The sequence below is a fragment of the Engystomops pustulosus genome, chromosome 6, assembly GCF_040894005.1.
Source record: "Engystomops pustulosus chromosome 6, aEngPut4.maternal, whole genome shotgun sequence".
NCBI lineage: Eukaryota > Metazoa > Chordata > Amphibia > Anura > Leptodactylidae > Engystomops > Engystomops pustulosus.
Genome location: NC_092416.1, coordinates 186,324,933 through 186,350,953, shown reverse-complemented (window position 1 = coordinate 186,350,953; position 26,021 = coordinate 186,324,933). Strand labels below are relative to the sequence as shown.

The 26,021-nt window shown below is 50.6% G+C and overlaps 1 protein-coding gene across 1 annotated transcript in view; it reads right to left on the bottom strand.

Moving 5' to 3' along the window:
* The window catches only part of DNAH9 (dynein axonemal heavy chain 9), a 233,304-nt gene extending 209,765 nt beyond the window's left edge, over nt 1–23,539 (bottom strand). The window contains exons 1-7 of the mRNA XM_072113597.1: nt 22,998–23,539; nt 12,690–12,886; nt 6,587–6,742; nt 6,019–6,149; nt 4,644–4,855; nt 3,730–3,963; nt 327–494 (exon numbers count right to left, since the gene is read on the bottom strand). Of these exons, the coding sequence (XP_071969698.1) occupies nt 327–494; nt 3,730–3,963; nt 4,644–4,855; nt 6,019–6,149; nt 6,587–6,742; nt 12,690–12,886; nt 22,998–23,354 (1,455 nt within the window). The 5' untranslated portion in view covers nt 23,355–23,539. The remainder of the gene's footprint in view (nt 1–326; nt 495–3,729; nt 3,964–4,643; nt 4,856–6,018; nt 6,150–6,586; nt 6,743–12,689; nt 12,887–22,997) is intronic.
* Between the last annotated feature and the right edge of the window lie 2,482 nt (nt 23,540–26,021).

The window sequence follows — 26,021 nt, the reverse complement described above, 5'->3', positions numbered from 1 at the left end:
CCCATGGTCAGGCGTGCCGCTGTTTTTGGAAGAAAGCCGATATTTTTTTTAACTTATCCTTTGTATAGGCCATAACTATAAAGGGAACCTGTCAGTAGGTTTGGGCCCCTAAACTGACTCCATGCAGTGGTTTAGGGTCACAAAGCTTTTACCTTCGCCGTTTCCAACACTGACAGCAGAATTTGACTTCATTTACGTAGTGACAGCATTACACATCCTACAGGTGTATATATATTCCTATGATGTGTAAAGCGCTACGTAATTTGATGCCGCCATAAAAGTAAAGATTATTATTATATATCCATGTGTGTGACCCTATAGAGCACCTTGTTGTCTGTGTCCAGGCAGTCGTACGTCCTCTCGGAGAACACTTTATATGTGTCCTGGAACTCTTGGTACATATCACCCACAGTCCGACTGAGAACTTTCCCTTTAATTCCACCAAACTCCACCTTCTCCAGCTTCATCATGTCCAGCGCCGTAAGCAATAAATCCTGCGGAGATAAAAATCTAAGAATGAGCTAAAAGCAAAAGATGAAGCCCCCAATGTAAGAGTAACTCACATAGAATCCAATCAGAAAAACGATACATTTCAGTGAGGGGAGCAGCTTAATCCACAGAGGTCAGAGCACAGCAGTGTGAGGACAGGACCTTCATTAGATACAATCCTAGAATACTAATCCTTATTTCACAGTCCTGCTGCTACTTACACCACACACAAAGCAATGTTGATGGTAACGCATGTGCGATCGGGTCTAGGCCCGTCCCCTGTTTATTTATAACACAACACTAGCGGTCACACGTCCCGCTAGTGTTGTGTTATAAATAAACAGGGGACGGGCCTTACAGTCATCAATCAGCTGTGATGACACAGGATCTGTCGCTAACTAAAGGATCGATAAAGCTTTGTATTCAGCGCTCGTGTATACAGGAGGAGATGCAGTGCTCCTTGTTGTGTCCGTTAGTTTGAGCCTTGGCCTCACGCTGCAAAATACATGGACAAAACCTATGATGAATCGTGATTAATTAAAATCTGGAGTCGCAGGTAGGAAAGAGTAACACAAACACCAAGGAAATATACTGCTAACTCTACTACCTCGTTAATCTGCCATTAATAATCAATCCCACTCTTGCGGCCATACACATGCATGCTCGGCTTGGCTGAGGGTGCATGTCTTCTCACACTTGATACATTGAATACTATAAGGACGATGCATGCTGAAATCTATGTGCAGACCCTTCTCTGCCCTGACAATTGCCCCCTATACACATGCACACACGGCTTGACTGAGTGTGCATGTTGAAATGTTATCATGTGCATCATCTGATCTGGCGGCAGACACAACAACGGGCACTGTGCCCGCGGGCTAATGGACTGTGGTGGCAGTGATAATGACGCTCAGCTGTTTTTCGCGGCAGTCGCTGACAAGGATGGGGAGGGAGGGGGGTCACACGGTCGCATTTAATCATTAGAAGTGATGACTACATGGTACATATGGCGGGGTCTGCGCGGCGCTGGCCTCTCGTCCATCCAAATAAGACAATGTGCGGCGGCAGGATCATTTGTAATCCTCCGTCACGGCTCTAAAAATATCTATGGAGCGTAATTACCTCTCAGCGGAAAATTGGATTTGGCCGCATTAAAGCCGACGGCTCCGGTGGAGAAGGGGTTAAATGTATAGAGGGAGGTCAATTCTCTGCAAGTTAGTGGACTTCAGTCTTCATTAAACATCTCTAGAGGAAGTCTCCGTCCTCTATACTGGTTGTATCTACTTGGAAGGTTAAAGGGGGACTCCATTTCCATAGGTATTAAAGGGGTCTTCTCCATTTTACCTTCTTAGATCCTCAGCAACACGTGAGACACGGATCCGACTGCTTTGATTTATTTGACATGTAATTTTAGTATTGAAATTTCATGGTATATAACTTTATTATAGAATTCTCATTGTACACAATGGGGCTTATTTACTAAGGGTCCTGCGAACGCATTTTTGCCGGTTTTCCTGACTTTTTGGCGATCGCGCAGGGGATTGTGTTGCACAAGATTTTTCAGGCGACAGAAATCGGGGGGGGGCGTCAGACGATCCGATGGATTTGGACAAACCACGGGATTTAACCTTTAAATTGTGTCGCAAGTCAAGCACTTACATGCACACGGAGGAAGAAGGTGAACTCGAGGGACCTGAGCGGGGAAGTCACACATGCAGGATATCCCCTGAGCGGGGAAGTCACACATGCAGGATATCCGGTGCATGATCTTAGTGACTCCCCGCACAGCGCATTATACACGGACAATGCACTTACATGCACCAGGAAGAAGAAGGTGAACTCCTGGGACCTGAGCGGGGAAGTGACACATGCAGGATATCGGGGGCAGGATCTTAGTGACTCCCTGAACAGCGCATTATACACGGACAATGCACTTACATGCACCAGGAAGAAGAAGGTGAACTCCAGGGACCTGAGCAGGGAAGCGACACATGCAGGATATCGGGCGCATGATCTTAGTGACTCCCCGCACAGTGCATTATACACAGACAATGCACTTACATGCACCAGGAAGAAGAAGGTGAACTCCGGGGACCTGAGCGGGGAAGCGACACATGCAGGATATCGGGTGCAGGATCTTAGTGACTCCCCGCACAGCGCATTATACATGGACAATGCACTTACATGCACCAAGAAGAAGAAGGTGAACTCCAGGGACCTGAGCGGGGAAGCGACACATGCAGAATATCAGGCGCACAATCTTAGTGACTCCCCGCACAGCGCATTATACACAGACAATGCACTTACATGCACCAGGAAGAAGAAGGTGAACTCCGGGGACCTGAGCGGGGAAGTGACACATGCAGGATATCGGGGGCACGATCTTAGTGACTCCCCGCACAGCGCATTATACACGGACAATGCACTTACATGCACCAGGAAGAAGAAGGTGAACTCCGGGGACCTGAGCGGGGAAGCGACACATGCAGGATATTGGGTGCAGGATCTTAGTGACTCCCCGCACAGCGCATCATACATGGACAATGCACTTACATGCACCAGGAAGAAGAAGGTGAACTCCGGGGACCTGAGCGGGGAAGCGACACATGCAGGATATCGGCGCAGGATCTTAGTGACTCCCCGCACAGCGCATCATACATGGACAATGCACTTACATGCACCAGGAAGAAGAAGGTGAACTCCGGGGACCTGAGCGGGGTAGCGACACATGCAGGATATCGGGGGCAGGATCTTAGTGACTCCCCGCACAGCGCATTATACATGGACAATGCACTTACATGCACCAGGAAGAAGAAGGTGAACTCCGGGGACCTGAGCGGGGAAGTGACACATGCAGGATATCGGACGTAGATCTTAGTGACTCCCTGCACAGCGCATTATACACGGACAATGCACTTACATGCACCAGGAAGAAGAAGGTGAACACCAGGGACCTGAGCAGGGAAGCGACACATGCAGGATATCGGGGGCAGGATCTTAGTGACTCCCCGCACAGCGCATTATACACAGACAATGCACTTACATGCACCAGGAAGAAGAAGGTGAACTCCGGGGACCTGAGCGGGGAAGCGACACATGCAGGATATCGGGCGCAGGATCTTAGTGAATCGCGGCAGCTATGCATTGGAGTTGAGGAACTCACCTTGGGGATCGCACAGGGACGGGTAAGTAAATGTGTCCCAACGTTTTAATACAGGATCTCTCTCCTACAGAACTCACCTCGATGGTTTCCAGCCTCCGGATGAAGGATTCCAGTCGTGCAAACACGAGCACGGAGGGGAAGTCCCAGCTCTTCACTTCTTGGCCGTTCTTGAAGTAGCTGGGCAGCTTCTCTCTGCTCTCCTCGAATGTGGTGACCAGAAAGCGCAGGATGGAGAGGACCTCCTGGACCCGCGCCACGCTCTCCTCCGTCTCCCCCTTTAACAAGTCTTCTGGGTTTAAGTAGTTGCGAGCCTGCAGAGGGTATTAGAAATATCAGCACGGACATCGCTTAAAGACAGCAAGAAGAGATCAGAGAGCAAGCATCAGTAATCAGCAGCACGCATCTCTTTTCTGTTTCGTTACAATGTATTAGTACAGATAAAACAGTCTAAAGTGGTAAAGTCATAGAGAATTTGAACACAATGGGGGTCATTTACTAAGGGCCCGATTCGCGTTTTCCCGACGTGTTGACCGAATATTTCCGATTTGCGCCGATTTCCCCTGAATTGCCCCGGAATTTGGGTGCACGCGATCGGATTTTGGCACATCGGCGCTGGCATGCACACGACGGAAATCGGGGGGCGTGGCCGAACGAAAACCCGATGGATTCGGAAAAACCGCCGCATTTAAAAAAAGAAAAGTGTTGCGGAGCTTGCACTTACCTTCACCAGGTATAGGCCGGTGAACTTGAGTGCGTTCCGATGCTCTTCAGCGCAGCAGCGCCACCTGGTGGACGGAGGAACTGCCTTAATGAATCGCGGCCGGACCCGAATCCACCGCAGAGAACGCGCCGCTGGATCGCGAATGGACCGGGTAAGTAAATCTGCCCCAATGTGAAAGTGAGTGTCTTCCAGAAAGTTGCAGAAATGGAACTGGACAATCCCTTTAACCGCTAGATCATACACAAGCCATAGCACAGGCTTCTCCCCTACCTGCTGGATGAACAGGTTGCAGACCTCCTGCATCAGGACGATGATCCGGGTCGGGGTGTTGTAGTACTTGGACTGGGCCCACACCAGGCACAGCACGTGCATCAGGGGGACTATCAGGGGCTTCACCTCATTGAACTCCACATTCTCAATTTCTTCAAAATGTCGCAGGAGGGGCTTCAGATAGAGATTAATATCCTGGGCTTCTGACAGGGCTGCAGACAAGACGTACAAGGTTACAGGCAGAAGTGTCGCCCTCCTGTGCAGTCTGTTACAGTGTATCAGTCTCCAGTCCTATCCGTAGATCTCAGAGAATGGTCAAGACTGGGTACAATGGTAACAGAACCTCAGCAGTGAAAACATATGATATGTAGTGGCTACTCACAGCAGATTCTCCAACTCTACTGGGGCAATGGGGCATAACACACCCCAAGTGCTGGAATATAGGGCCATATTTCACAGTCCTGCTGCTACTAACAACATATATCAAAGGTATGCTTCCCCATCTCTCCTAAAACAAACAGCAGTAAGCACAGAGCACAGCAGTGTGAGGACACTTCCTCCAGTGCACTTGGAGAATATAAATCCATATTTCACTGTCCTGCTCCTGACAGCAACATAGACAAAGCTTATGCATCTCTCCAGGGACAGTACTTAACACTGGCTGCAGAGAGCACAGCAGTGTGTGGAAACACCCCCATTATACTCAACACTGGCTGCAGAGAGCACAGCAGTGTGAGGAAACACACCCATTATACTCAACACTGGCTGCAGAGAGCACAGCAGTGTGAGGAAACACCCCCATTATACTCAACACTGGCTGCAGAGAGCACAGCAGTGTGAGGAAACACCCCCATTATACTCAACACTGGCTGCAGAGAGCACAGCAGTGTGAGGAAACACCCCCATTATACTCAACACTGGCTGCAGAGAGCACAGCAGTGTGAGGAAACACCCCATTATACGTAATACTGGCTGCAGAGAGCACAGCAGTGTGAGAAAACACCCCCATTATACGTAACACTGGCTGCAGAGAGCACAGCAGTGTGAGAAAACACCCCCATTATACGTAACACTGGCTGCAGAGAGCACAGCAGTGTGAGGAAACACCCCCATTATATGCAACACTGGCTGCAGAGAGCACAGCAGTGTGAGGAAACACCCCCATTATACATAACACTGGCTGCAGAGAGCACAGCAGTGTGAGGAAACACCCCATTATACGTAATACTAGCTGCAGAGAGCACAGCAGTGTGAGGAAACACCCCCATTATACATAACACTGGCTGCAGAGAGCACAGCAGTGTGAGGAAACACCCCCATTATACATAACACTGGCTGCAGAGAGCACAGCAGTGTGAGGAAACATAATCTTTACCTGCTACGACATCCTTGAACAAAGCCTTGAAGGCTGGGAAGTAGCTGCTCTCCACCCTCTCCAGCAGCTCGGCCATCTTCCGCACCTTCCTGGTTTTCAGCTGATTGTATATACACTCCAGGTCGGCCAATCTGCAGAGAATAATACATAAAACAATAAGATAATAATCTTAAGAAAATAAGACAACATTTTCTTTTTATTTTACATATTAGTAATCACATAATCACATAATCCACAAATAACAAAATAATAAAAAAACAACTAAACAAATAATAATAGTAGTAGTAAATGAAATAGTAAAAAATAGGTAAAGTAATAAGTATAAGACTAGGAAGGCCTGGCTGCCCCGCTCCTGTGCATAGGCTGTATGTGGTATTACAGATCAGACCCACAATACCAGATATAGCCAGCGGACACAAGTGGCGCTGTTTTCTGCAGACCTGTATCTCATCCTGATCATCACCTTTATGCTTAGAGATGTAACACTGTAACTGTGGATGAGCAGCTATTCCCCGCACACATCTAATGCCACATGCACACTCGGAGACCTTTGTCAGCGTTATTCTACCTGTTTTTCCAGAAATCCAGCTCCACACTTGGGTTCGGATTCTTCCCCTGTAGTAGCTGCTCGGAGGACTCTCTCTTGAGCACCCCCCGAACCTGATGGCTCCACTGTATGATGGCCGACTCGATGGCATGGACGATCGTCTTGTCAAGGTTGTCACTGCAGAAGTAATAAAAAAAAAATGACTCTACTCTGTGGTGCTGGAAAAATTCTGCACTGTCCACTAGGATCAGCACATTCCTCTCCTGAAATACTCTGCGCTGCTGGGGACCCTCTCATCCTATGTATGATCGTATTATACACTAAATCTGCACACCTTCTCTTAAATACTCTGTGCTGCTGTGTACTGTGATCCTTCTTTCACATAACTATCATCATATAACCTTAAGTCATATCAGCACCCTTCTCCTTAAATTCTCTGTGCTGCTGGGAGACCCTGCACCTACATCTACATTACAATCAGTGTATATAAAAGTAAGTGCACTCGTTTTCTGACGTCCTCTGTGCTGCTGTTACTACAATGGGGGTCATTTACTAAGGGCCCAATTCGCGTTTTCCCGACGTGTTACCCGAATATTTCCGATTTGCGCCGATTTCCCCTGAATTGCCCCGGGATTTTGGCGCACGCGATCGCATTGTGGCGCATCAGCGTCGGCATGCGTGGCCGAACGAAAACCCGACGTATTCGGAAAAACCGCCGCATTTAAAAACCGAAAATGTGTCGCTTGGGAAGCGCTTACCTTCACCTGGTCCAGCTCGGTGTATTCCGGCGCGTTCAGATGATTTTCAGCGCAGCAGCGCCATCTGGTGGATGGCGGAGGAACTACCTTCATAAATCCCGTCCGGTCCCGAATCCTGTGCAGAGAACGCGCCGCTGGATCGTGAATGGGCCGGGTAAGTAAATCTGCCCCAATGTGTTCTGGGCCTGGCCGTGCCATAATAATAATAATTCTTTATTTATATAGCGCACACAGATTACGCAGCGCTGCACAAAGCATGACAAATTGGTCCCTGTCCCCAATGGGGCTCACAATCTAAACAACCTACCTGTATGTTTTGGAGTGTGGGAGGAAACCGGAGGACCCGGAGGAAACCCACGCAAACACGGAGAGAACATACAAACTCTTTGCAGATGTTGACCTGGGTGGGACTTGAACCCAGGACCCCAGTGCTGCAAGGCAGAAGTGCTAGCCATCTATTATGGATGCACGTGAGTGACTTGCACTCTCGGCCCCCTCTTCCTGGCAGCGCTCCGGCTTTTTAACGCGTCTTTGCCGTGTGATTTGTGATGTATCGATAATCCTTCTTTGTAACGGAGCGGCCGGAGAGGATTAAACAAAATCAACATAAATCACCAATCGATAAGCCCGTAAAAAGCAGAGAGCAAAGAGAAGCCGCCATCACCCGCCTGATAATTTTATGGTTGTAGTAATCACCGCTGAGCCCCCTCTGGTTGTGTAAGGGTTAACCCGCTGCACGAGGCTCTGGACAGCCCAGGCCCTAAAAAAATTATCTCACAATACAAATAGGGGAATATTTCTGGAGGAAGGGAGTTTATTTCTCTTCTCTTGCTCCGAGTCTCTTACCAAGTGCTGGAAGTTTCTGGCATAGGATATAACATGACTAATCCGGATATCCGGACCCCCAACTACCTGGTGTAGAGCTGCACCCGTGATCAGAGGAGGTGCAGAGACGGGACCCCACCTGTCCGAAAGTGATGTCACATTCTAGTGGATAGACCCCACAGTGATGTCACATTCTAGTGGATAGACCCCACAGTGATGTCACATTCTAGTGGATAGACCCCACAGTGATGTCACATTCTAGTGGATAGACCCCACAGTGATGTCACATTCTAGTGGATAGACCCCACAGTGATGTCACATTCTAGTGCCTAGACCCCACAGTGATGTCACATTCTAGTGGATAGACCCCACAGTGATGTCACATTCTAGTGGATAGACCCCCACAGTGATGTCACATTCTAGTGGATAGACCCCACAGTGATGTCACATTCTAGTGGATAGACCCCACAGTGATGTCACATTCTAGTGGATAGACCCCACAGTGATGTCACATTCTAGTGGATAGACCCCCACAGTGATGTCACATTCTAGTGGATAGACCCCACAGTGATGTCACATTCTAGTGGATAGACCCCACAGTGATGTCACATTCTAGTGGATAGACCCCACAGTGATGTCACATTCTAGTGGATAGACCCCACAGTGATGTCACATTCTAGTGCCTAGACCCCATAGTGATGTCACATTCTAGTGCCTAGACCCCACAGTGATGTCACATTCTAGTGGATAGACCCCCACAGTGATGTCACATTCTAGTGGATAGACCCCACAGTGATGTCACATTCTAGTGGATAGACCCCCACAGTGATGTCACATTCTAGTGGATAGACCCCCACAGTGATGTCACATTCTAGTGGATAGACCCCCACAGTGATGTCACATTCTAGTGGATAGACCCCACAGTGATGTCACATTCTAGTGGATAGACCCCCACAGTGATGTCACATTCTAGTGGATAGACCCCCACAGTGATGTCACATTCTAGTGGATAGACCCCCACAGTGATGTCACATTCTAGTGGATAGACCCCACAGTGATGTCACATTCTAGTGGATAGACCCCACAGTGATGTCACATTCTAGTGGATAGTCCCCCACAGTGATGTCACATTCTAGTGGATAGACCCCACAGTGATGTCACATTCTAGTGGATAGACCCCCACAGTGATGTCACATTCTAGTGGATAGACCCCACAGTGATGTCACATTCTAGTGGATAGACCCCACAGTGATGTCACATTCTAGTGGATAGACCCCACAGTGATGTCACATTCTAGTGGATAGACCCCACAGTGATGTCACATTCTAGTGGATAGACCCCACAGTGATGTCACATTCTAGTGGATAGACCCCACAGTGATGTCACATTCTAGTGGATAGACCCCACAGTGATGTCACATTCTAGTGCCTAGACCCCACAGTGATGTCACATTCTAGTGGATAGACCCCACAGTGATGTCACATTCTAGTGGATAGACCCCACAGTGATGTCACATTCTAGTGGATAGACCCCACAGTGATGTCACATTCTAGTGGATAGACCCCACAGTGATGTCACATTCTAGTGGATAGACCCCACAGTGATGTCACATTCTAGTGGATAGACCCCACAGTGATGTCACATTCTAGTGCCTAGACCCCACAGTGATGTCACATTCTAGTGGATAGACCCCACAGTGATGTCACATTCTAGTGCCTAGACCCCACAGTGATGTCACATTCTAGTGGATAGACCCCCACAGTGATGTCACATTCTAGTGGATAGACCCCACAGTGATGTCACATTCTAGTGGATAGACCCCCACAGTGATGTCACATTCTAGTGGATAGACCCCCACAGTGATGTCACATTCTAGTGGATAGACCCCCACAGTGATGTCACATTCTAGTGGATAGACCCCACAGTGATGTCACATTCTAGTGGATAGACCCCCACAGTGATGTCACATTCTAGTGGATAGACCCCCACAGTGATGTCACATTCTAGTGGATAGACCCCCACAGTGATGTCACATTCTAGTGGATAGACCCCACAGTGATGTCACATTCTAGTGGATAGACCCCACAGTGATGTCACATTCTAGTGGATAGTCCCCCACAGTGATGTCACATTCTAGTGGATAGACCCCACAGTGATGTCACATTCTAGTGGATAGACCCCCACAGTGATGTCACATTCTAGTGGATAGACCCCCACAGTGATGTCACATTCTAGTGGATAGACCCCACAGTGATGTCACATTCTAGTGGATAGACCCCCATAGTGATGTCACATTCTAGTGGATAGACCCCACAGTGATGTCACATTCTAGTGGATAAGACCCCACAGTGATGTCACATTCTAGTGGATAGACCCCACAGTGATGTCACATTCTAGTGGATAGACCCCCACAGTGATGTCACATTCTAGTGGATAGACCCCACAGTGATGTCACATTCTAGTGGATAGACCCCACAGTGATGTCACATTCTAGTGGATAGACCCCACAGTGATGTCACATTCTAGTGGATAGACCCCCACAGTGATGTCACATTCTAGTGGATAGACCCCCACAGTGATGTCACATTCTAGTGGATAGACCCCCACAGTGATGTCACATTCTAGTGGATAGACCCCACAGTGATGTCACATTCTAGTGGATAGACCCCACAGTGATGTCACATTCTAGTGGATAGACCCCCACAGTGATGTCACATTCTAGTGGATAGACCCCCACAGTGATGTCACATTCTAGTGGATAGACCCCACAGTGATGTCACATTCTAGTGGATAGACCCCACAGTGATGTCACATTCTAGTGGATAGACCCCACAGTGATGTCACATTCTAGTGGATAGACCCCCACAGTGATGTCACATTCTAGTGGATAGACCCCACAGTGATGTCACATTCTAGTGGATAGACCCCACAGTGATGTCACATTCTAGTGGATAGACCCCCACAGTGATGTCACATTCTAGTGGATAGTCCCCACAGTGATGTCACAATCTAGTGGATAGACCCCCACAGTGATGTCACATTCTAGTGGATAGACCCCCACAGTGATGTCACATTCTAGTGGATAGACCCCACAGTGATGTCACATTCTAGTGGATAGACCCCACAGTGATGTCACATTCTAGTGGATAGACCCCACAGTGATGTCACATTCTAGTGGATAGACCCCACAGTGATGTCACATTCTAGTGGATAGACCCCACAGTGATGTCACATTCTAGTGGATAGACCCCACAGTGATGTCACATTCTAGTGGATAGACCCCCACAGTGATGTCACATTCTAGTGGATAGACCCCCACAGTGATGTCACATTCTAGTGGATAGACCCCACAGTGATGTCACATTCTAGTGGATAGACCCCCACAGTGATGTCACATTCTAGTGGATAGACCCCACAGTGATGTCACATTCTAGTGGATAGACCCCACAGTGATGTCACATTCTAGTGGATAGACCCCACAGTGATGTCACATTCTAGTGGATAGACCCCCACAGTGATGTCACATTCTAGTGCCTAGACCCCACAGTGATGTCACATTCTAGTGCCTAGACCCCACAGTGATGTCACATTCTAGTGGACAGACCCCCACAGTGATGTCACATTCTAGTGGATAGACCCCACAGTGATGTCACATTCTAGTGGATAGACCCCACAGTGATGTCACATTCTAGTGGATAGACCCCACAGTGATGTCACATTCTAGTGGATAGACCCCACAGTGATGTCACATTCCAGTGGATAGACCCCACAGTGATGTCACATTCTAGTGGATAGACCCCCACAGTGATGTCACATTCTAGTGGATAGACCCCACAGTGATGTCACATTCTAGTGGATAGACCCCCACAGCGATGTCACATTCTAGTGGATAGACCCCACAGTGATGTCACATTCTAGTGGATAGACCCCCACAGTGATGTCCCATTCTAGTGGATAGACCCCACAGTGATGTCACATTCTAGTGGATAGACCCCCACAGTGATGTCACATTCTAGTGGATAGACCCCACAGTGATGTCACATTCTAGTGGATAGACCCCCACAGTGATGTCACATTCTAGTGGATAGACCCCCACAGTGATGTCCCATTCTAGTGGATAGACCCCACAGTGATGTCACATTCTAGTGGATAGACCCCCACAGTGATGTCACATTCTAGTGGATAGACCCCCACAGTGATGTCACATTCTAGTGGATAGACCCCACAGTGATGTCACATTCTAGTGGATAAGACCCCACAGTGATGTCACATTCTAGTGGATAGACCCCACAGTGATGTCACATTCTAGTGGATAAGACCCCACAGTGATGTGTCACCTTCGCTCTCGGGGTCAGTGGTGGTCCCAGAGATCACACCCCCTACTTTTATGATAGGGAAATACATGCAAGTTTGTAACAAAATTCACAACCAAATCAGCATCAAATCGTGCAAATTACTTGCCCGTGACATGATTTGATGCAGATTTGGTAGTGGATTTTGGAGCTGGTCCTGGGTTTAGATTAGAGGAGACGCTTACTTACTTTTTGTCGCCCTCGTAGTCGATGTACTCCACTTTCTCGGAGCCTGAAGGCAGCGGCAGCAGCGTCTTCCCCCGCACCTGCCCAGACATTACAAAGGTGCAGCTCTTCAGGTTATTAACGTGACGCATGACGTCCTGCGACACCACGTGTGGCCACGTCTGATGGTTCTTCTGATTCGCCAAGACGGGGACGATGACCTGCGAGGAGAAGATAGAAAGGGACGTTATCTTCACAGAACATTACACTGGGGGTCACGGGGGGCCCTCACCCAGCTTTCCCAGGACACAATCTAGTGATTTCTACCTGTTGCTGTTATAACTCTAGACTCGCTGTTACAGTCTCAGGTGTGAAAGCAATGTCTGAGCACAAGTTCAGGTCACAGCTCTCTCCCTGCAGCAATCCCTAAACTGGGACATAGCTACAATAATTGCCGACTCCATCAGACACAGTATAAGCTCGGTCTCCTTAGGCTCTTACGTTCCAGCCCCTCACCCATCACGTACAGGGCCACCCATTATTTGTAGGTTACATAAATGTCATCTCCGGCTGGAGGTTTGCAAATAAAAGCGATGATAAAGACAAATGAATCGTATGATTGTTATTAATTAAACGCCGCGCATCCACAAGTCCATAAGAAACACATTTATATCCATTTTTCATGTCACGCTGCGGCCGGAGGAGAAACAACCAAGAATCTGATTGTATCTGCTCCGATGTGCGGCAGAGGAGACACAGAACCATCCACCAGGAGGAAGATACGCAGAGCAATACTGCCCTCTAGTGCTCACCCCTGGGAGGACACTCATGTCATGTAAGTACACTGGGCGCATTACTAAGGGCCGGCACCAGTTTTCTGTCTGACTTTGCACGTTCTTTTCAGTGGAAACTGCTTGTACAGGTATATAAGAAGCTGCTCTATTCTTCATGCAACACAAATGTCATCACTGTAATGGGCGTCCCGATGCAGCAGAAGTGTGTGGCAAGCCATATGCTAAAGGCGCACCAAAAGAAAGTAACTGCACCACCAGCAGCAGAATAGTGAGTGCAGCTCTGGGAGCTTATTTACTAAGGATGTGCTACTCACGTTCGTCGAAATGTTAACAGTTTTTAAGATTAGCGCCGCTGGGACAGGTATTTAACAATGGTTTGTGCTGAGATTGTGTTGGACGCGATCGGATTTTGGTGCAGCTGCACTGGCTTCCATGCGACAGAATTTTGTGGGTGGCCTGAACAATCTGACTGATACGGACAGAGTGCGGGATTTAAGATTCAAATTGTGTCGCAAGCCAAGCACTTACAGGCACCAGGAAGAAGAAGGTGAACTCCAGGGACCTGAGCGGGGAAGCAACACATGTAGGATATCGCGGCCGAGTGCATGATCGTTGGACAATGCACTTTCGGGAACTCTGAGGAACTGGGTTTGTAAATGTGCCCCAGTGACTGCACCAGCAGCAGAATAGTGAGCGCAGCTCTGGAGCACAGAGACAAGCTGTGACATTTAGCAGTGCAGATACATCATCTTTATGTCACTTTCTATTCCTTCAGACAAGTAAGCACATAATCGGTGTGAATAGCTGACAGTGGATGAATGGTCTCTGCAGGGGAGGCCTCAGGACAATGCATGGTCCCTGTGGCAACTGTACACAAACTTGTCACCACTAATGGCCTGTGCCCCTTTAACCCCTGAAATTCCAGTGAAAAACTAAAAGGCACCTTAAGCCGCTTAACCCTCTTGTCAACATAGAATGTGAGCTGCGTCGCTGTGTAGTCAATAGGCTTCCTGGCAGGAGGAGTCTGACATCATATAGATGTCATATAGAGGGTCCCCGCGCTCAGGACCCCCATCTATCACACCAGTACAGCTATCTGCATACTGGGGGGAAGCAGATGTACCCTGATCCCCTGTTCCTCCTGCCACGGACCGCTATGACCTGCCAAGATGACCCTGACCTCGATGACCCTGACCTCGCCATTCAGAGCTGCCACTGTGTGCACCTGACCTGTCAATCAATGGCAGCAAACACCTAATGACTGAACAAACATTGACCTTATGCAGTCTGATCACAGGGTGTAATTGTCTTACCCGCTAACCCTTAAACTGCTGGGCAAACATCCTACATACCTCCTAGCAGGAGGTGCCCCAAGTGACTGGTGGTAATGTATGTCCTAGGGATAGAGATGGAGCTGAATACACAGCTCCCTGCTCCACCATACAGACTGTGCCGCCATCAGCTCCCTGCTCCACCATACAGACTGTGCAGCCATCAGCTCCCTGCTCCACCATACAGACTGTGCCGCCATCAGCTCCCTGCTCCACCATACAGACTGTGCAGCCATCAGCTCCCTGCTCCACCATACAGACTGTGCAGCCATCAGCTCCCTGCTCCACCATACAGACTGTGCAGCCATCAGCTCCCTGCTCCACCATACAGACTGTGCCGCCATCAGCTCCCTGCCCCACCATACAGACTGTGCCGCCATCAGCTCCCTGCTCCACCATACAGACTGTGCAGCCATCAGCTCCCTGCTCCACCATACAGACTGTGCCGCCATCAGCTCCCTGCTCCACCATACAGACTGTGCAGCCATCAGCTCCCTGCTCCACCATACAGACTGTGCCGCCATCAGCTCCCTGCTCCACCATACAGACTGTGCCGCCATCAGCTCCCTGCTCCACCATACAGACTGTGCAGTCATCAGCTCCCTGCTCCACCATACAGACTGTGCAGCCATCAGCTCCCTGCTCCTCCATACAGACTGTGCAGACATCAGCTCCCTGCTCCACCATACAGACTGTGCAGCCATCAGCTCCCTGCTCCACCATACAGACTGTGCCGCCATCAGCTCCCTGCTCCACCATACAGACTGTGCAGCCATCAGCTCCCTGCTCCACCATACAGACTGTGCAGCCATCAGCTCCCTGCTCCACCATACAGACTGTGCCGCCATCAGCTCCCTGCCCCACCATACAGACTGTGCCGCCATCAGCTCCCTGCTCCACCATACAGACTGTGCCGCCATCAGCTCCCTGCTCCACCATACAGACTGTGCAGCCATCAGCTCCCTGCTCCACCATACAGACTGTGCAGTCATCAGCTCCCTGCTCCACCATACAGACTGTGCAGCCATCAGCTCCCTGCTCCTCCATACAGACTGTGCAGCCATCAGCTCCCTGCTCCACCATACAGAATGTGCAGCCATCAGCTCCCTGCTCCACCATACAGACTGTGCAGCCATCAGCTCCCTGCTCCACCATACAGACTGTGCAGCCATCAGCTCCCTGCTCCACCATACAGACTGTGCAGCCATCAGCTCCCTGCTCCACCATACAGACTGTGCAGCCATCAGCTCCCTGCTCCACCATACAGACTGTGCAGCCATCAGCTCCCTGCTCCACCATACAGACTGTGCAGCCATCAGCTCCCTGCTCCACCATACAGACTGTGCAGCCATCAGCTCCCTGCTCCACCATACAGACTGTGCAGTCATCAGCTCACTGCTTCACCATACAGACTGTGCAGCCATCAGCTCCCTGCTCCACCATACAGACTGTGCAGCCATCAGCTCCCTGCTCCACCATACAAACTGTGCAGTCATCAGCTCCCTGCTCCACCATACAGACTGTGCTACCATCAGCTCCCTGCTCCACCATACAGACTGTGCTACCATCAGCTCCCTGCTCCACCATACAAACTGTGGCGCCATCTGCTCCCTGCTCCACCATACAGACTGTGCTACCTGCTCCACCGTACAGACTGTGCCGCCATCAGCTCCCTGCTCCACCATACAGACTGTGCTACCATCAGCCCCCTGCTCCATCATACAGACTGTGCCGCCATCAGCCCCCTGCTCCACCATACAAACTGTGCCGCCATCAGCTCCCTGCTCCACCATACAAATTGTGCAGCCATCAGCTCCCTGCTCCACCATACAGACTGTGGCGCCATCTGCTCCCTGCTCCACCATACAGACTGTGCAGCCATCAGCTCCCTGCTCCACCATACAGACTGTGCTACCATCAGCTCCCTGCTCCACCATACAGACTGTGCCGCCATCAGCTCCCTGCTCCACCATACAGACTGTGCAGCCATCAGCTCCCTGCTCCACCATATAGACTGTGCTACCATCAGCTCCCTGCTCCACCATACAGACTGTGCAGTCATCAGCTCCCTGCTCCACCATACAGACTGTGCAGTCATCAGCTCCCTGCTCCTCCATACAAACTGTGGCGCCATCTGCTCCCTGCTCCACCATACAGACTGTGCCACCATCAGCTCCCTGCCCCACCATACAGACTGTTCAGCCATCAGCTCCCTGCTCCACCATACAGACTGTGCCGCCATCAGCTCCCTGCTCCACCATACAGAGTGTGCAGCCATCAGCTCCCTGCTCCACCATACAGACTGTGCAGTCATCAGCTCCCTGCCCCACCATACAGACTGTGCCGCCATCAGCTCCCTGCTCCACCATACAGAGTGTGCCGCCATCAGCTCCCTGCTCCACCATACAAACTGTGCAGCCATCAGCTCCCTGCTCCACCATACAGACTGTGGCGCCATCTGCTCCCTGCTCCACCATACAGACTGTGCAGCCATCAGCTCCCTGCTCCACCATACAGACTGTGCTACCATCAGCTCCCTGCTCCACCGTACAGACTGTGCCGCCATCAGCTCGCTGCTCCACCATACAGACTGTGCAGCCATCAGCTCCCTGCTCCACCATATAGACTGTGCTACCATCAGCTCCCTGCTCCACCATACAGACTGTGCAGTCATCAGCTCCCTGCTCCACCATACAGACTGTGCAGCCATCAGCTCCCTGCTCCACCATACAGACTGTGCCGCCATCAGCTCCCTACTCCACCATACAGACTGTGCTACCATCAGCCCCCTGCTCCATCATACAGACTGTGCCGCCATCAGCTCCCTGCTCCACCATACAGAGTGTGGTGCCATCAGCTACCTGCTCCACCATACAAACTGTGCAGTCATCAGCTCCCTGCTCCACCATACAAACTGTGGCGCCATCTGCTCCCTGCTCCACCATACAGACTGTGCTACCTGCTCCACCGTACAGACTGTGCCGCCATCAGCTCCCTGCTCCACCATACAGACTGTGCAGTCATCAGCTCCCTGCTCCACCATACAGACTGTGCAGCCATCAGCTCCCTGCTCCTCCATACAGACTGTGCAGCCATCAGCTCCCTTCTCCACCATACAGACTGTGCCGCCATCAGCTCCCTGCTCCACCATACAGACTGTGCAGCCATCAGCCCCCTGCTCCACCATACAGACTGTGCAGCCATCAGCTCCCTGCTCCACCATACAGACTGTGCAGTCATCAGCTCCCTGCTCCACCATACAGACTGTGCAGCCATCAGCTCCCTGCTCCACCATACAGACTGTGCAGCCATCAGCTCCCTGCTCCACCATACAAACTGTGCAGTCATCAGCTCCCTGCTCCACCATACAGACTGTTCAGCCATCAGCTCCCTGCTCTACCATACAGACTGTTCAGCCATCAGCTCCCTGCTCCACCATACAGACTGTGCCACCATCAGCTCCCTGCCCCACCATACAGACTGTGCCGCCATCAGCTCCCTGCTCCACCATACAGAGTGTGCAGCCATCAGCTCCCTACTCCACCATACAAACTGTGCAGTCATCAGCTCCCTGCTCCACCATACAGACTGTGCCGCCATCAGCTCCCTGCTCCACCATACAGACTGTGCAGCCATCAGCTCCCTGCTCCACCATACAGACTGTTCAGCCATCAGCTCCCTGCTCCACCATACAGACTGTTCAGCCATCAGCTCCCTGCTCCACCATACAGACTGTGCCACCATCAGCTCCCTGCCCCACCATACAGACTGTGCCGCCATCAGCTCCCTGCTCCACCATACAGACTGTGCCGCCATCAGCTCCCTGCTCCACCATACAGACTGTGCCGCCATCAGCTCCCTGCTCCACCATACCGACTGTGCAGCCATCAGCTCCCTGCTCCACCATACAGACTGTGCCGCCATCAGCTCCCTGCTCCACCATACAGACTGTGCAGCCATCAGCTGCCTGCTCCACCATACAGACTGTGCAGCCATCAGCTCCCTGCTCCACCATACAGACTGTTCAGCCATCAGCTCCCTGCTCCACCATACAGACTGTTCAGCCATCAGCTCCCTGCTCCACCATACAGACTGTTCAGCCATCAGCTCCCTGCTCCACCATACAGACTGTGCTACCATCAGCTCCCTGCTCCACCATACAGACTGTGCCGCCATCAGCCCCCTGCTCCACCATACAGACTGTGCCGCCATCAGCTCCCTGCTCCACCATACAGACTGTTCAGCCATCAGCTCCCTTCTCCACCATACAGACTGTGCTACCATCAGCTCCCTGCTCCACCATACAGACTGTGCCGCCATCAGCCCCCTGCTCCACCATACAGACTGTGCAGCCATCAGCTCCCTGCTCCACCATACAGACTGTGCAGCCATCAGCTCCCTGCTCCACCATACAGACTGTGCAGTCATCAGCTCCCTGCTCCACCATACAGACTGTGCCGCCATCAGCTCCCTGCTCCACCATACAGACTGTGCCGCCATCAGCTCCCTGCTCCACCATACAGACTGTGCAGCCATCAGCTCCCTGCTCCACCATACAGACTGTGCAGCCATCAGCTCCCTGCTCCACCATACAGACTGTGCAGTCATCAGCTCCCTGCTCCACCATACAGACTGTGCAGCCATCAGCTCCCTGCTCCACCATACAGACTGTGCCGCCATCAGCCCCCTGCTCCACCATACAGACTGTGCAGCCATCAGCTCCCTGCTCCACCATACAGACTGTGCAGCCATCAGCTCCCTGCTCCACCATACAGACTGTGCCGCCATCAGCTCCCTTTATAAACACATGTACAATAAGTTTCCACTTTCTTTCTTATGCAAAGTGAAACAGAAAACTGGTGCAAACACTTTAGTAAACGTGCGCCATTGCTGGGTTCATCTGAATCCAAACAGAAACATTTGTGTTTGCAGCCAGAATCTGAAAATTTGCCTCTGCTATCAATCGTCTATGTATCTCCTGCCATGCATACAAAGCTATCATTACCTGCCCTGCTCACACAGGTGAAGTTTTGTTACTATGTATCAGTTAGGACACTATACTAGGTGGTTCTCCATATTCCAGGTTCCCCTTAATCAATAACATGTCGCTGTGTCAGTCTTCACTGACATTCTGGATTTGAGTTCATGAAGAAGGCAGAGCAGGATGAACAGTGTTACAGATCCCTGCCAGGATTGGCCGTGACCCCGAGAACCCCCTTTATGGCTGGCACCGGGCACTTGATGTCATTCAATCCCGGACGGTTCTGTAGTAACGCAGCGACCCGTTCTCACAGTGATGCCAAGGAGCCCCGGAGCCGGGGTGAGCGGTAACCGGAGCCCTCCTTTATTATAATATCTTCATTGTCTCTGCTTTTATTTTAATCCATTAATAGGATGTGATGTATAAAGCGGCAGGAGAGCGCCGAGGCCGTAACAACCTGCATTATTCATCTTGTACCAGAATGGGCGCAGGATATGCAGAACCAGGGGTGAGCAGGTCAAGCACTGGGTCAGTGATCCGGATCAGGGACTACATGGGAACCAGTTACTAATACAGGTCCCTGCACGCTCTGAACCTGCGTTATTAATGATCTGGCTGTGTGTCAGTCTATACTGTCATGCTGGAATTTGATTCATGCACTGAAAAAGAATCTGAATACTGAGAGCTGTAGACACTTTGTAGCCCATAGGCCTCCTGCAGGCGGCCATATTTGATCAGTGTAATAGTGACTGGATGTCGGCTGGGACCTAGGACCCCGGGTTATGATGCTGACATCTGGTGCACATTACACGTCTGTGTGAGACCATGGAATGATGGGAGTAAAAAATCTGAAAAAATTGGATAAATGAATGGCTACACATGGGCACTAGATATAAGGATACAGATACGTGTCCTCTGCCTGATACACAGGACCAAAACCTCAGCCACTGGGGGCGACGACACTGAAGATTCATGGGATAAATTAGGTCACTGTCATCGACCAGTCTATAGACTGCTTTCTATAAAACAGCGCCTCGCCTGGTGAAAAATGTGCTATTACAACTCAGAATTATCAAACGGGTATGAGACCCGACACATCACAAGAGCAGGGGGGGGTCCAATGGGGTCCGAGAAACTTCCGCCTGACCCCTCATTGCTCCCCAAAAGCAGCTCCATATAGATGAAAGGAGCAAAACGGACATGCACGCTCGTCTGCTCCATTATATATTGGAAACCACGAGTGGTCCGACGGAGGTACCACGGGCCCCCTATTCTCGTGATCTGTGGGAGTCTCACCACTTAGACCCCACTAATCAGCAGGTTAGGCCCTATTCCATGGATAGGGCCTAACTTGTTTTGAGGGAAAACCCCTTTAATTTGAAAGGGCTGAGCTGTAATACCACGCAAAACCTACACCCAGGTGTGGCGCTATTTTTATAAAGAAAGCAGCCATGTATTTTTTTGAATATTAGACAAAATTAGTAAATCAGCCTCATTGTTTCAAATACTTTCCACATCTCTGCTTGCTGTTAGTGAATGGGAACATAATTTTAGCTATACGGTGAGGTGTTCATGAGCAGCGGATTTGCTCCATATTTCGGCTGCTGAAAATCCCTTATCCTCCTCTGAGTGCCGTTAGCCTCAGTGAAAGGTGATCGAATCTCTGCAACAATCTGCAGCGAGTGAATATACACTTATATACAGGAATCCTCTTGTCTCAGGTATTAAAGGGGATGTCTGGAGGTCGGAAAGTATGTCCGCTTACATCCAAGCAATTCTTCTCTCCTTACCATGGATAGTGCATGGGATTACGACTAAGCTCCATTCGTCTCTATACGGCTGAGATGCAATACCAGCACCAGCCATGCTCTGGAGTGGCGCTGTTTTTAGAAGAAAGCAGGTCAATCCCTTTAATGACAAAGCCTCAGGACATATGTGAGACCAACAACTATACTAAAAACAGAGGCGGCCTGACCCCCCATCCTGTAGGCCCAGCATGCCGCCGGCTCCTCATTCACTTCTATGGGAGAGACACAAGTAGCTGATGCTGTTTGCTTGACTGTTTGTGGGCACCCAGCAATCTTATCATGTGGTCAGGCCACGCGTGGTCCATGGCACAGACTGACAATGGTAGAACGGTTCAGCTCTAATAAATATCTGACGAGATCAGGTCAGTCTTTTGCATGTAAACAATATTTCCATTCACTGCCCGGAAGCAGGAATCTTGAAAATGGAGAGTAAATCAGAACACTGAGCCTATAGGAAACTACAGAACCTTTCATGATACTGTGACCCATGTTGTTCTCGCATCTCTGTGGTCCAGTTTTCATTGATTTCTGGGCTGTGATTTTTGTAGTGTTTTGTAAAATTTTAGCAAAAATCACAAAACGGCGTGAAATGACTGCGCAGTGTGAACAGGGCCTGAGGTCCCTGTGTCACTGTGTCAAGGTCAAGGTGTTATACTGGGATCTGTCAGGGCTCGTTCACACGTTGCGTTTTGGTTGCGTTTGAAACGCATATACAACAGCTGATGAGAGGTCATTTGCCTAATTATATTACCGTTTACGTTTGTAAACGCAATGTTATCGCATGCGTTAACAAAACGCATGTGTTAACGCTTTGTTGTAATTAGGCAAATCACCTCTCCTCAGCTGTTGTATAGGCGTTTCAAACGCAATGAAAACGCAGGTCAAAACGCAACGTGTGAACGCGCCCGCAAAGTTGGAGGAGCAAAGTTTTAGGCTACCTGCACACAATTCAGATTGTCATGCGGAAAAAGTGCATTAAATATGTGTGTGTGTTTTTTTATATTTGTGTTATTTGTAGTGCATTTTAGATGCAGATCTACGTGCGTTTTTTTTCTACATGTTCTTTTTGTTTGTTTTTTACCTGCTTTGTTTCACCTGATCATTTCAAGCTTAAACCTGCATCATATCCGTGTCATGCTGCAGATTCGATGCAGATTTTCACATGTAAATAGACTTCAATTTAAAAAAAAAAAAAAATTTTTAAAATCTGCATCTACGCGCAAGAAAAGTGACGTAATCATTATTATATTTTCCACAGGGGAAAAAAACCCCATCATCTTTGTTACTTCCAAATCCCATCTCTTAAATGCTTCTGTGTTGTATTTTGTATTTTCCGCACCATAATCTGCAGGTAAAATCCGCACATAATCCGCACATATGCAAATATCCTGAGACCTGGAGGGTTTTGCGTTTCTTACCTCTTCCACCAGTGCGGAGAAGTGATCCAGGGGCGCGTAGGACAGGTCCCCGTACACCAGGCTGCTCTTCATGGAGTCGGGGCTCAGGAAGACGTTGGGCCTCTTCAGGAAGTAGACGGCTTTATTCTTGGTGGAGTTGGGGTACTCCAGCATGGGCACCAGCAGTCCGGCCGGGCTGAGGGCCACCACCAGCACCATGTGATCGGCCTTCTCCAGGAAGTCCTGGAAGACGCTGCGGTTCTCCTCGGTGGACAGACATTTGTGCCAGCGCTCGGGCTTCAGCTTTAGGGTCTTCAGGACGTATTCCTCTATGAATTGCAGCCTCTTGTCGACGTTGGGGGCCGCCGGCTCGTCCATGTCTGTACCGGGATGGCAGAGATTTGTTCAGTTCATGTGCAGGGGCTGCAGGCAGCGAGGACTGAGGCTCCCGGCGGCTCGGATACCTCCTTCTTCTCTCTCGGCTGCTATGGGAACTCTGTTTGTATCCAGCACGTTGCAGAGAGTTGTGGTTGCTGCAGTTGGGACAATGGTTGGTTCTCTCCCCCGGGGAGGCTGTGAGGAGACAACGTGGTTACTATTGTGTGTAACTACAGACAGAGACTCTGATTAACTTGTCCGACCAGGTGGAACCGCTGCGGGGAAACAGGGACTGTGGATCCTGGGGAGGTCCTGTGTGCTGTCACCTATAACACCGTGCAGGACCTCTACATGACACGTCCTAGTGGCCCCATGTAATATCCATACAATGTCCTGGGAATCAGGGACTGTGGATCCTGGGGAGGTCCTGTGTGCTGTCACCTGTAACACTGTGCAGGACCTCTACATGACACGTCCTAGTGGCCCCATGTAATATCCATACAATGTCCTGGGAAGCTGCGGGGAATCAGGGACTGTGGATCCTGGGGAGGTCCTTTGTGCTGTCACCTGTAACACTGTGCAGGACCTCTACATGACACGTCCTAGTGGCCCCATGTAATATCCATACAATGTCCTGGGAAGCTGCGGGGAATCAGGGACTGTGGATCCTGGGGAGGTCCTTTGTGCTGTCACCTGTAACACTGTGCAGGACCTCTACATGACACGTCCTAGTGGCCCCATGTAATATCCATACAATGTCCTGGGAAGCTGCGGGGAATCAGGGACTGTGGATCCTGGGGAGGTCCTGTGTGCTGTCATCTATAACACCGTGCAGGACCTCTACATGACACGTCCTAGTGGCCCCATGTAATATCCATACAATGTCCTGGGAAGCTGCGGGGAATCAGGGACTGTGGATCCTGGGGAGGTCCTGTGTGCTGTCACCTATAACACCGTGCAGGACCTCTACATGACACGTCCTAGTGGCCCCATGTAATATCCATACAATGTCCGGGGAAGTTGTGGGAATCAGGGACTGTGGATCCTGGGGAGGTCCTGTGTGCTGTCACCTATAACACCATGCAGGACCTCTATCTGCAGGACCTATGGCCCCATGTAATCTCCATACAATGTAGCGGCTTGCAGGGCTGGTGATATTGGGGGTGTTTGGGGTGCGCCAGGTGCTTGTTTTCCCGTTACCTCTACAGTCTGAACGCACGAGACAAGACTTAGAGAAAATGTCTATAATCCGCAGTGTCGGGGGGGGGGGGGGGGGGGTGCTTAGGGGTTTGGCAGGGGGGGAGGGGCCTCTTATCTCCTACAATGTTACTCTCACTATTGTCTGCCAGTCGTTTGCTTTGTCTCAGTTTATGAGACTTGTGTCCACACTGTGATACAGCTGGAGATCTGGTACATTGTTTCCCTAAAGAGGTTGTCTGGAAGTTGAAAACAAGTCTTCTTTCTTCCAAAATCAGCGCCTCACCTGACTATGGCTCGTGCTGGTATTACAGCTCAGCGCCTCCCCTGACTATGGCTCGTGCTGGTATTACAGCTCAGCGCCTCCCCTGACTATGGCTCGTGCTGGTATTACAGCTCAGCGCCTCCCCTGACTATGGCTCGTGCTGGTATTACAGCTCAGCGCCTCCCCTGACTATGGCTCATGCCGATATTACAGCTCAGCGCCTCCCCTGACTATGGCTTGTGCTGGTATTACAGCTCAGCGCCTCCCCTGACTATGGCTCGTGCTGGTATTACAGCTCAGCGCCTCCCCTGACTATGGCTCGTGCTGGTATTACAGCTCAGCGCCTCCCCTGACTATGGCATGTGCTGGTATTACAGCTCAGCGCCTCCCCTGACTATGGCTTGTGCTGGTATTACAGCTCAGCGCCTCCCCTGACTATGGCTCGTGCTGGTATTACAGCTCAGCGCCTCCCCTGACTATGGCTCGTGCCGGTATTACAGCTCAGCGCCTCCCCTGACTATGGCTTGTGCTGGTATTACAGCTCAGCGCCTCCCCTGACTATGGCTCGTGCCGGTATTACAGCTCAGCGCCTCCCCTGACTATGGCATGTGCTGGTATTACAGCTCAGCGCCTCCCCTGACTATGGCTTGTGCTGGTATTACAGCTCAGCGCCTCCCCTGACTATGGCTCGTGCTGGTATTACAGCTCAGCGCCTCCCCTGACTATGGCTTGTGCTGGTATTACAGCTCAGCGCCTCCCCTGACTATGGCTCGTGCTGGTATTACAGCTCAGTGCCTCCCCTGACTATGGCTCGTGCTGGTATTACAGCTCAGCGCCTCCCCTGACTATGGCTTGTGCCGGGATAACAGCTCAGCGCCTCCCCTGACTATGGCTTGTGCTGGTATTACAGCTCAGCGCCTCCCCTGACTATGGCTCGTGCCGGTATTACAGCTCAGCGCCTCCCCTGACTATGGCTCGTGCTGGTATTACAGCTCAGCGCCTCCCCTGACTATGGCATGTGCTGGTATTACAGCTCAGCGCCTCCCCTGACTATGGCTTGTGCTGGTATTACAGCTCAGCGCCTCCCCTGACTATGGCTCGTGCTGGTATTGCAGCTCAGCGCCTCCCCTGACTATGGCTCGTGCTGGTATTACAGCTCAGCGCCTCCCCTGACTATGGCTCGTGCCGGTATTACAGCTCAGCGC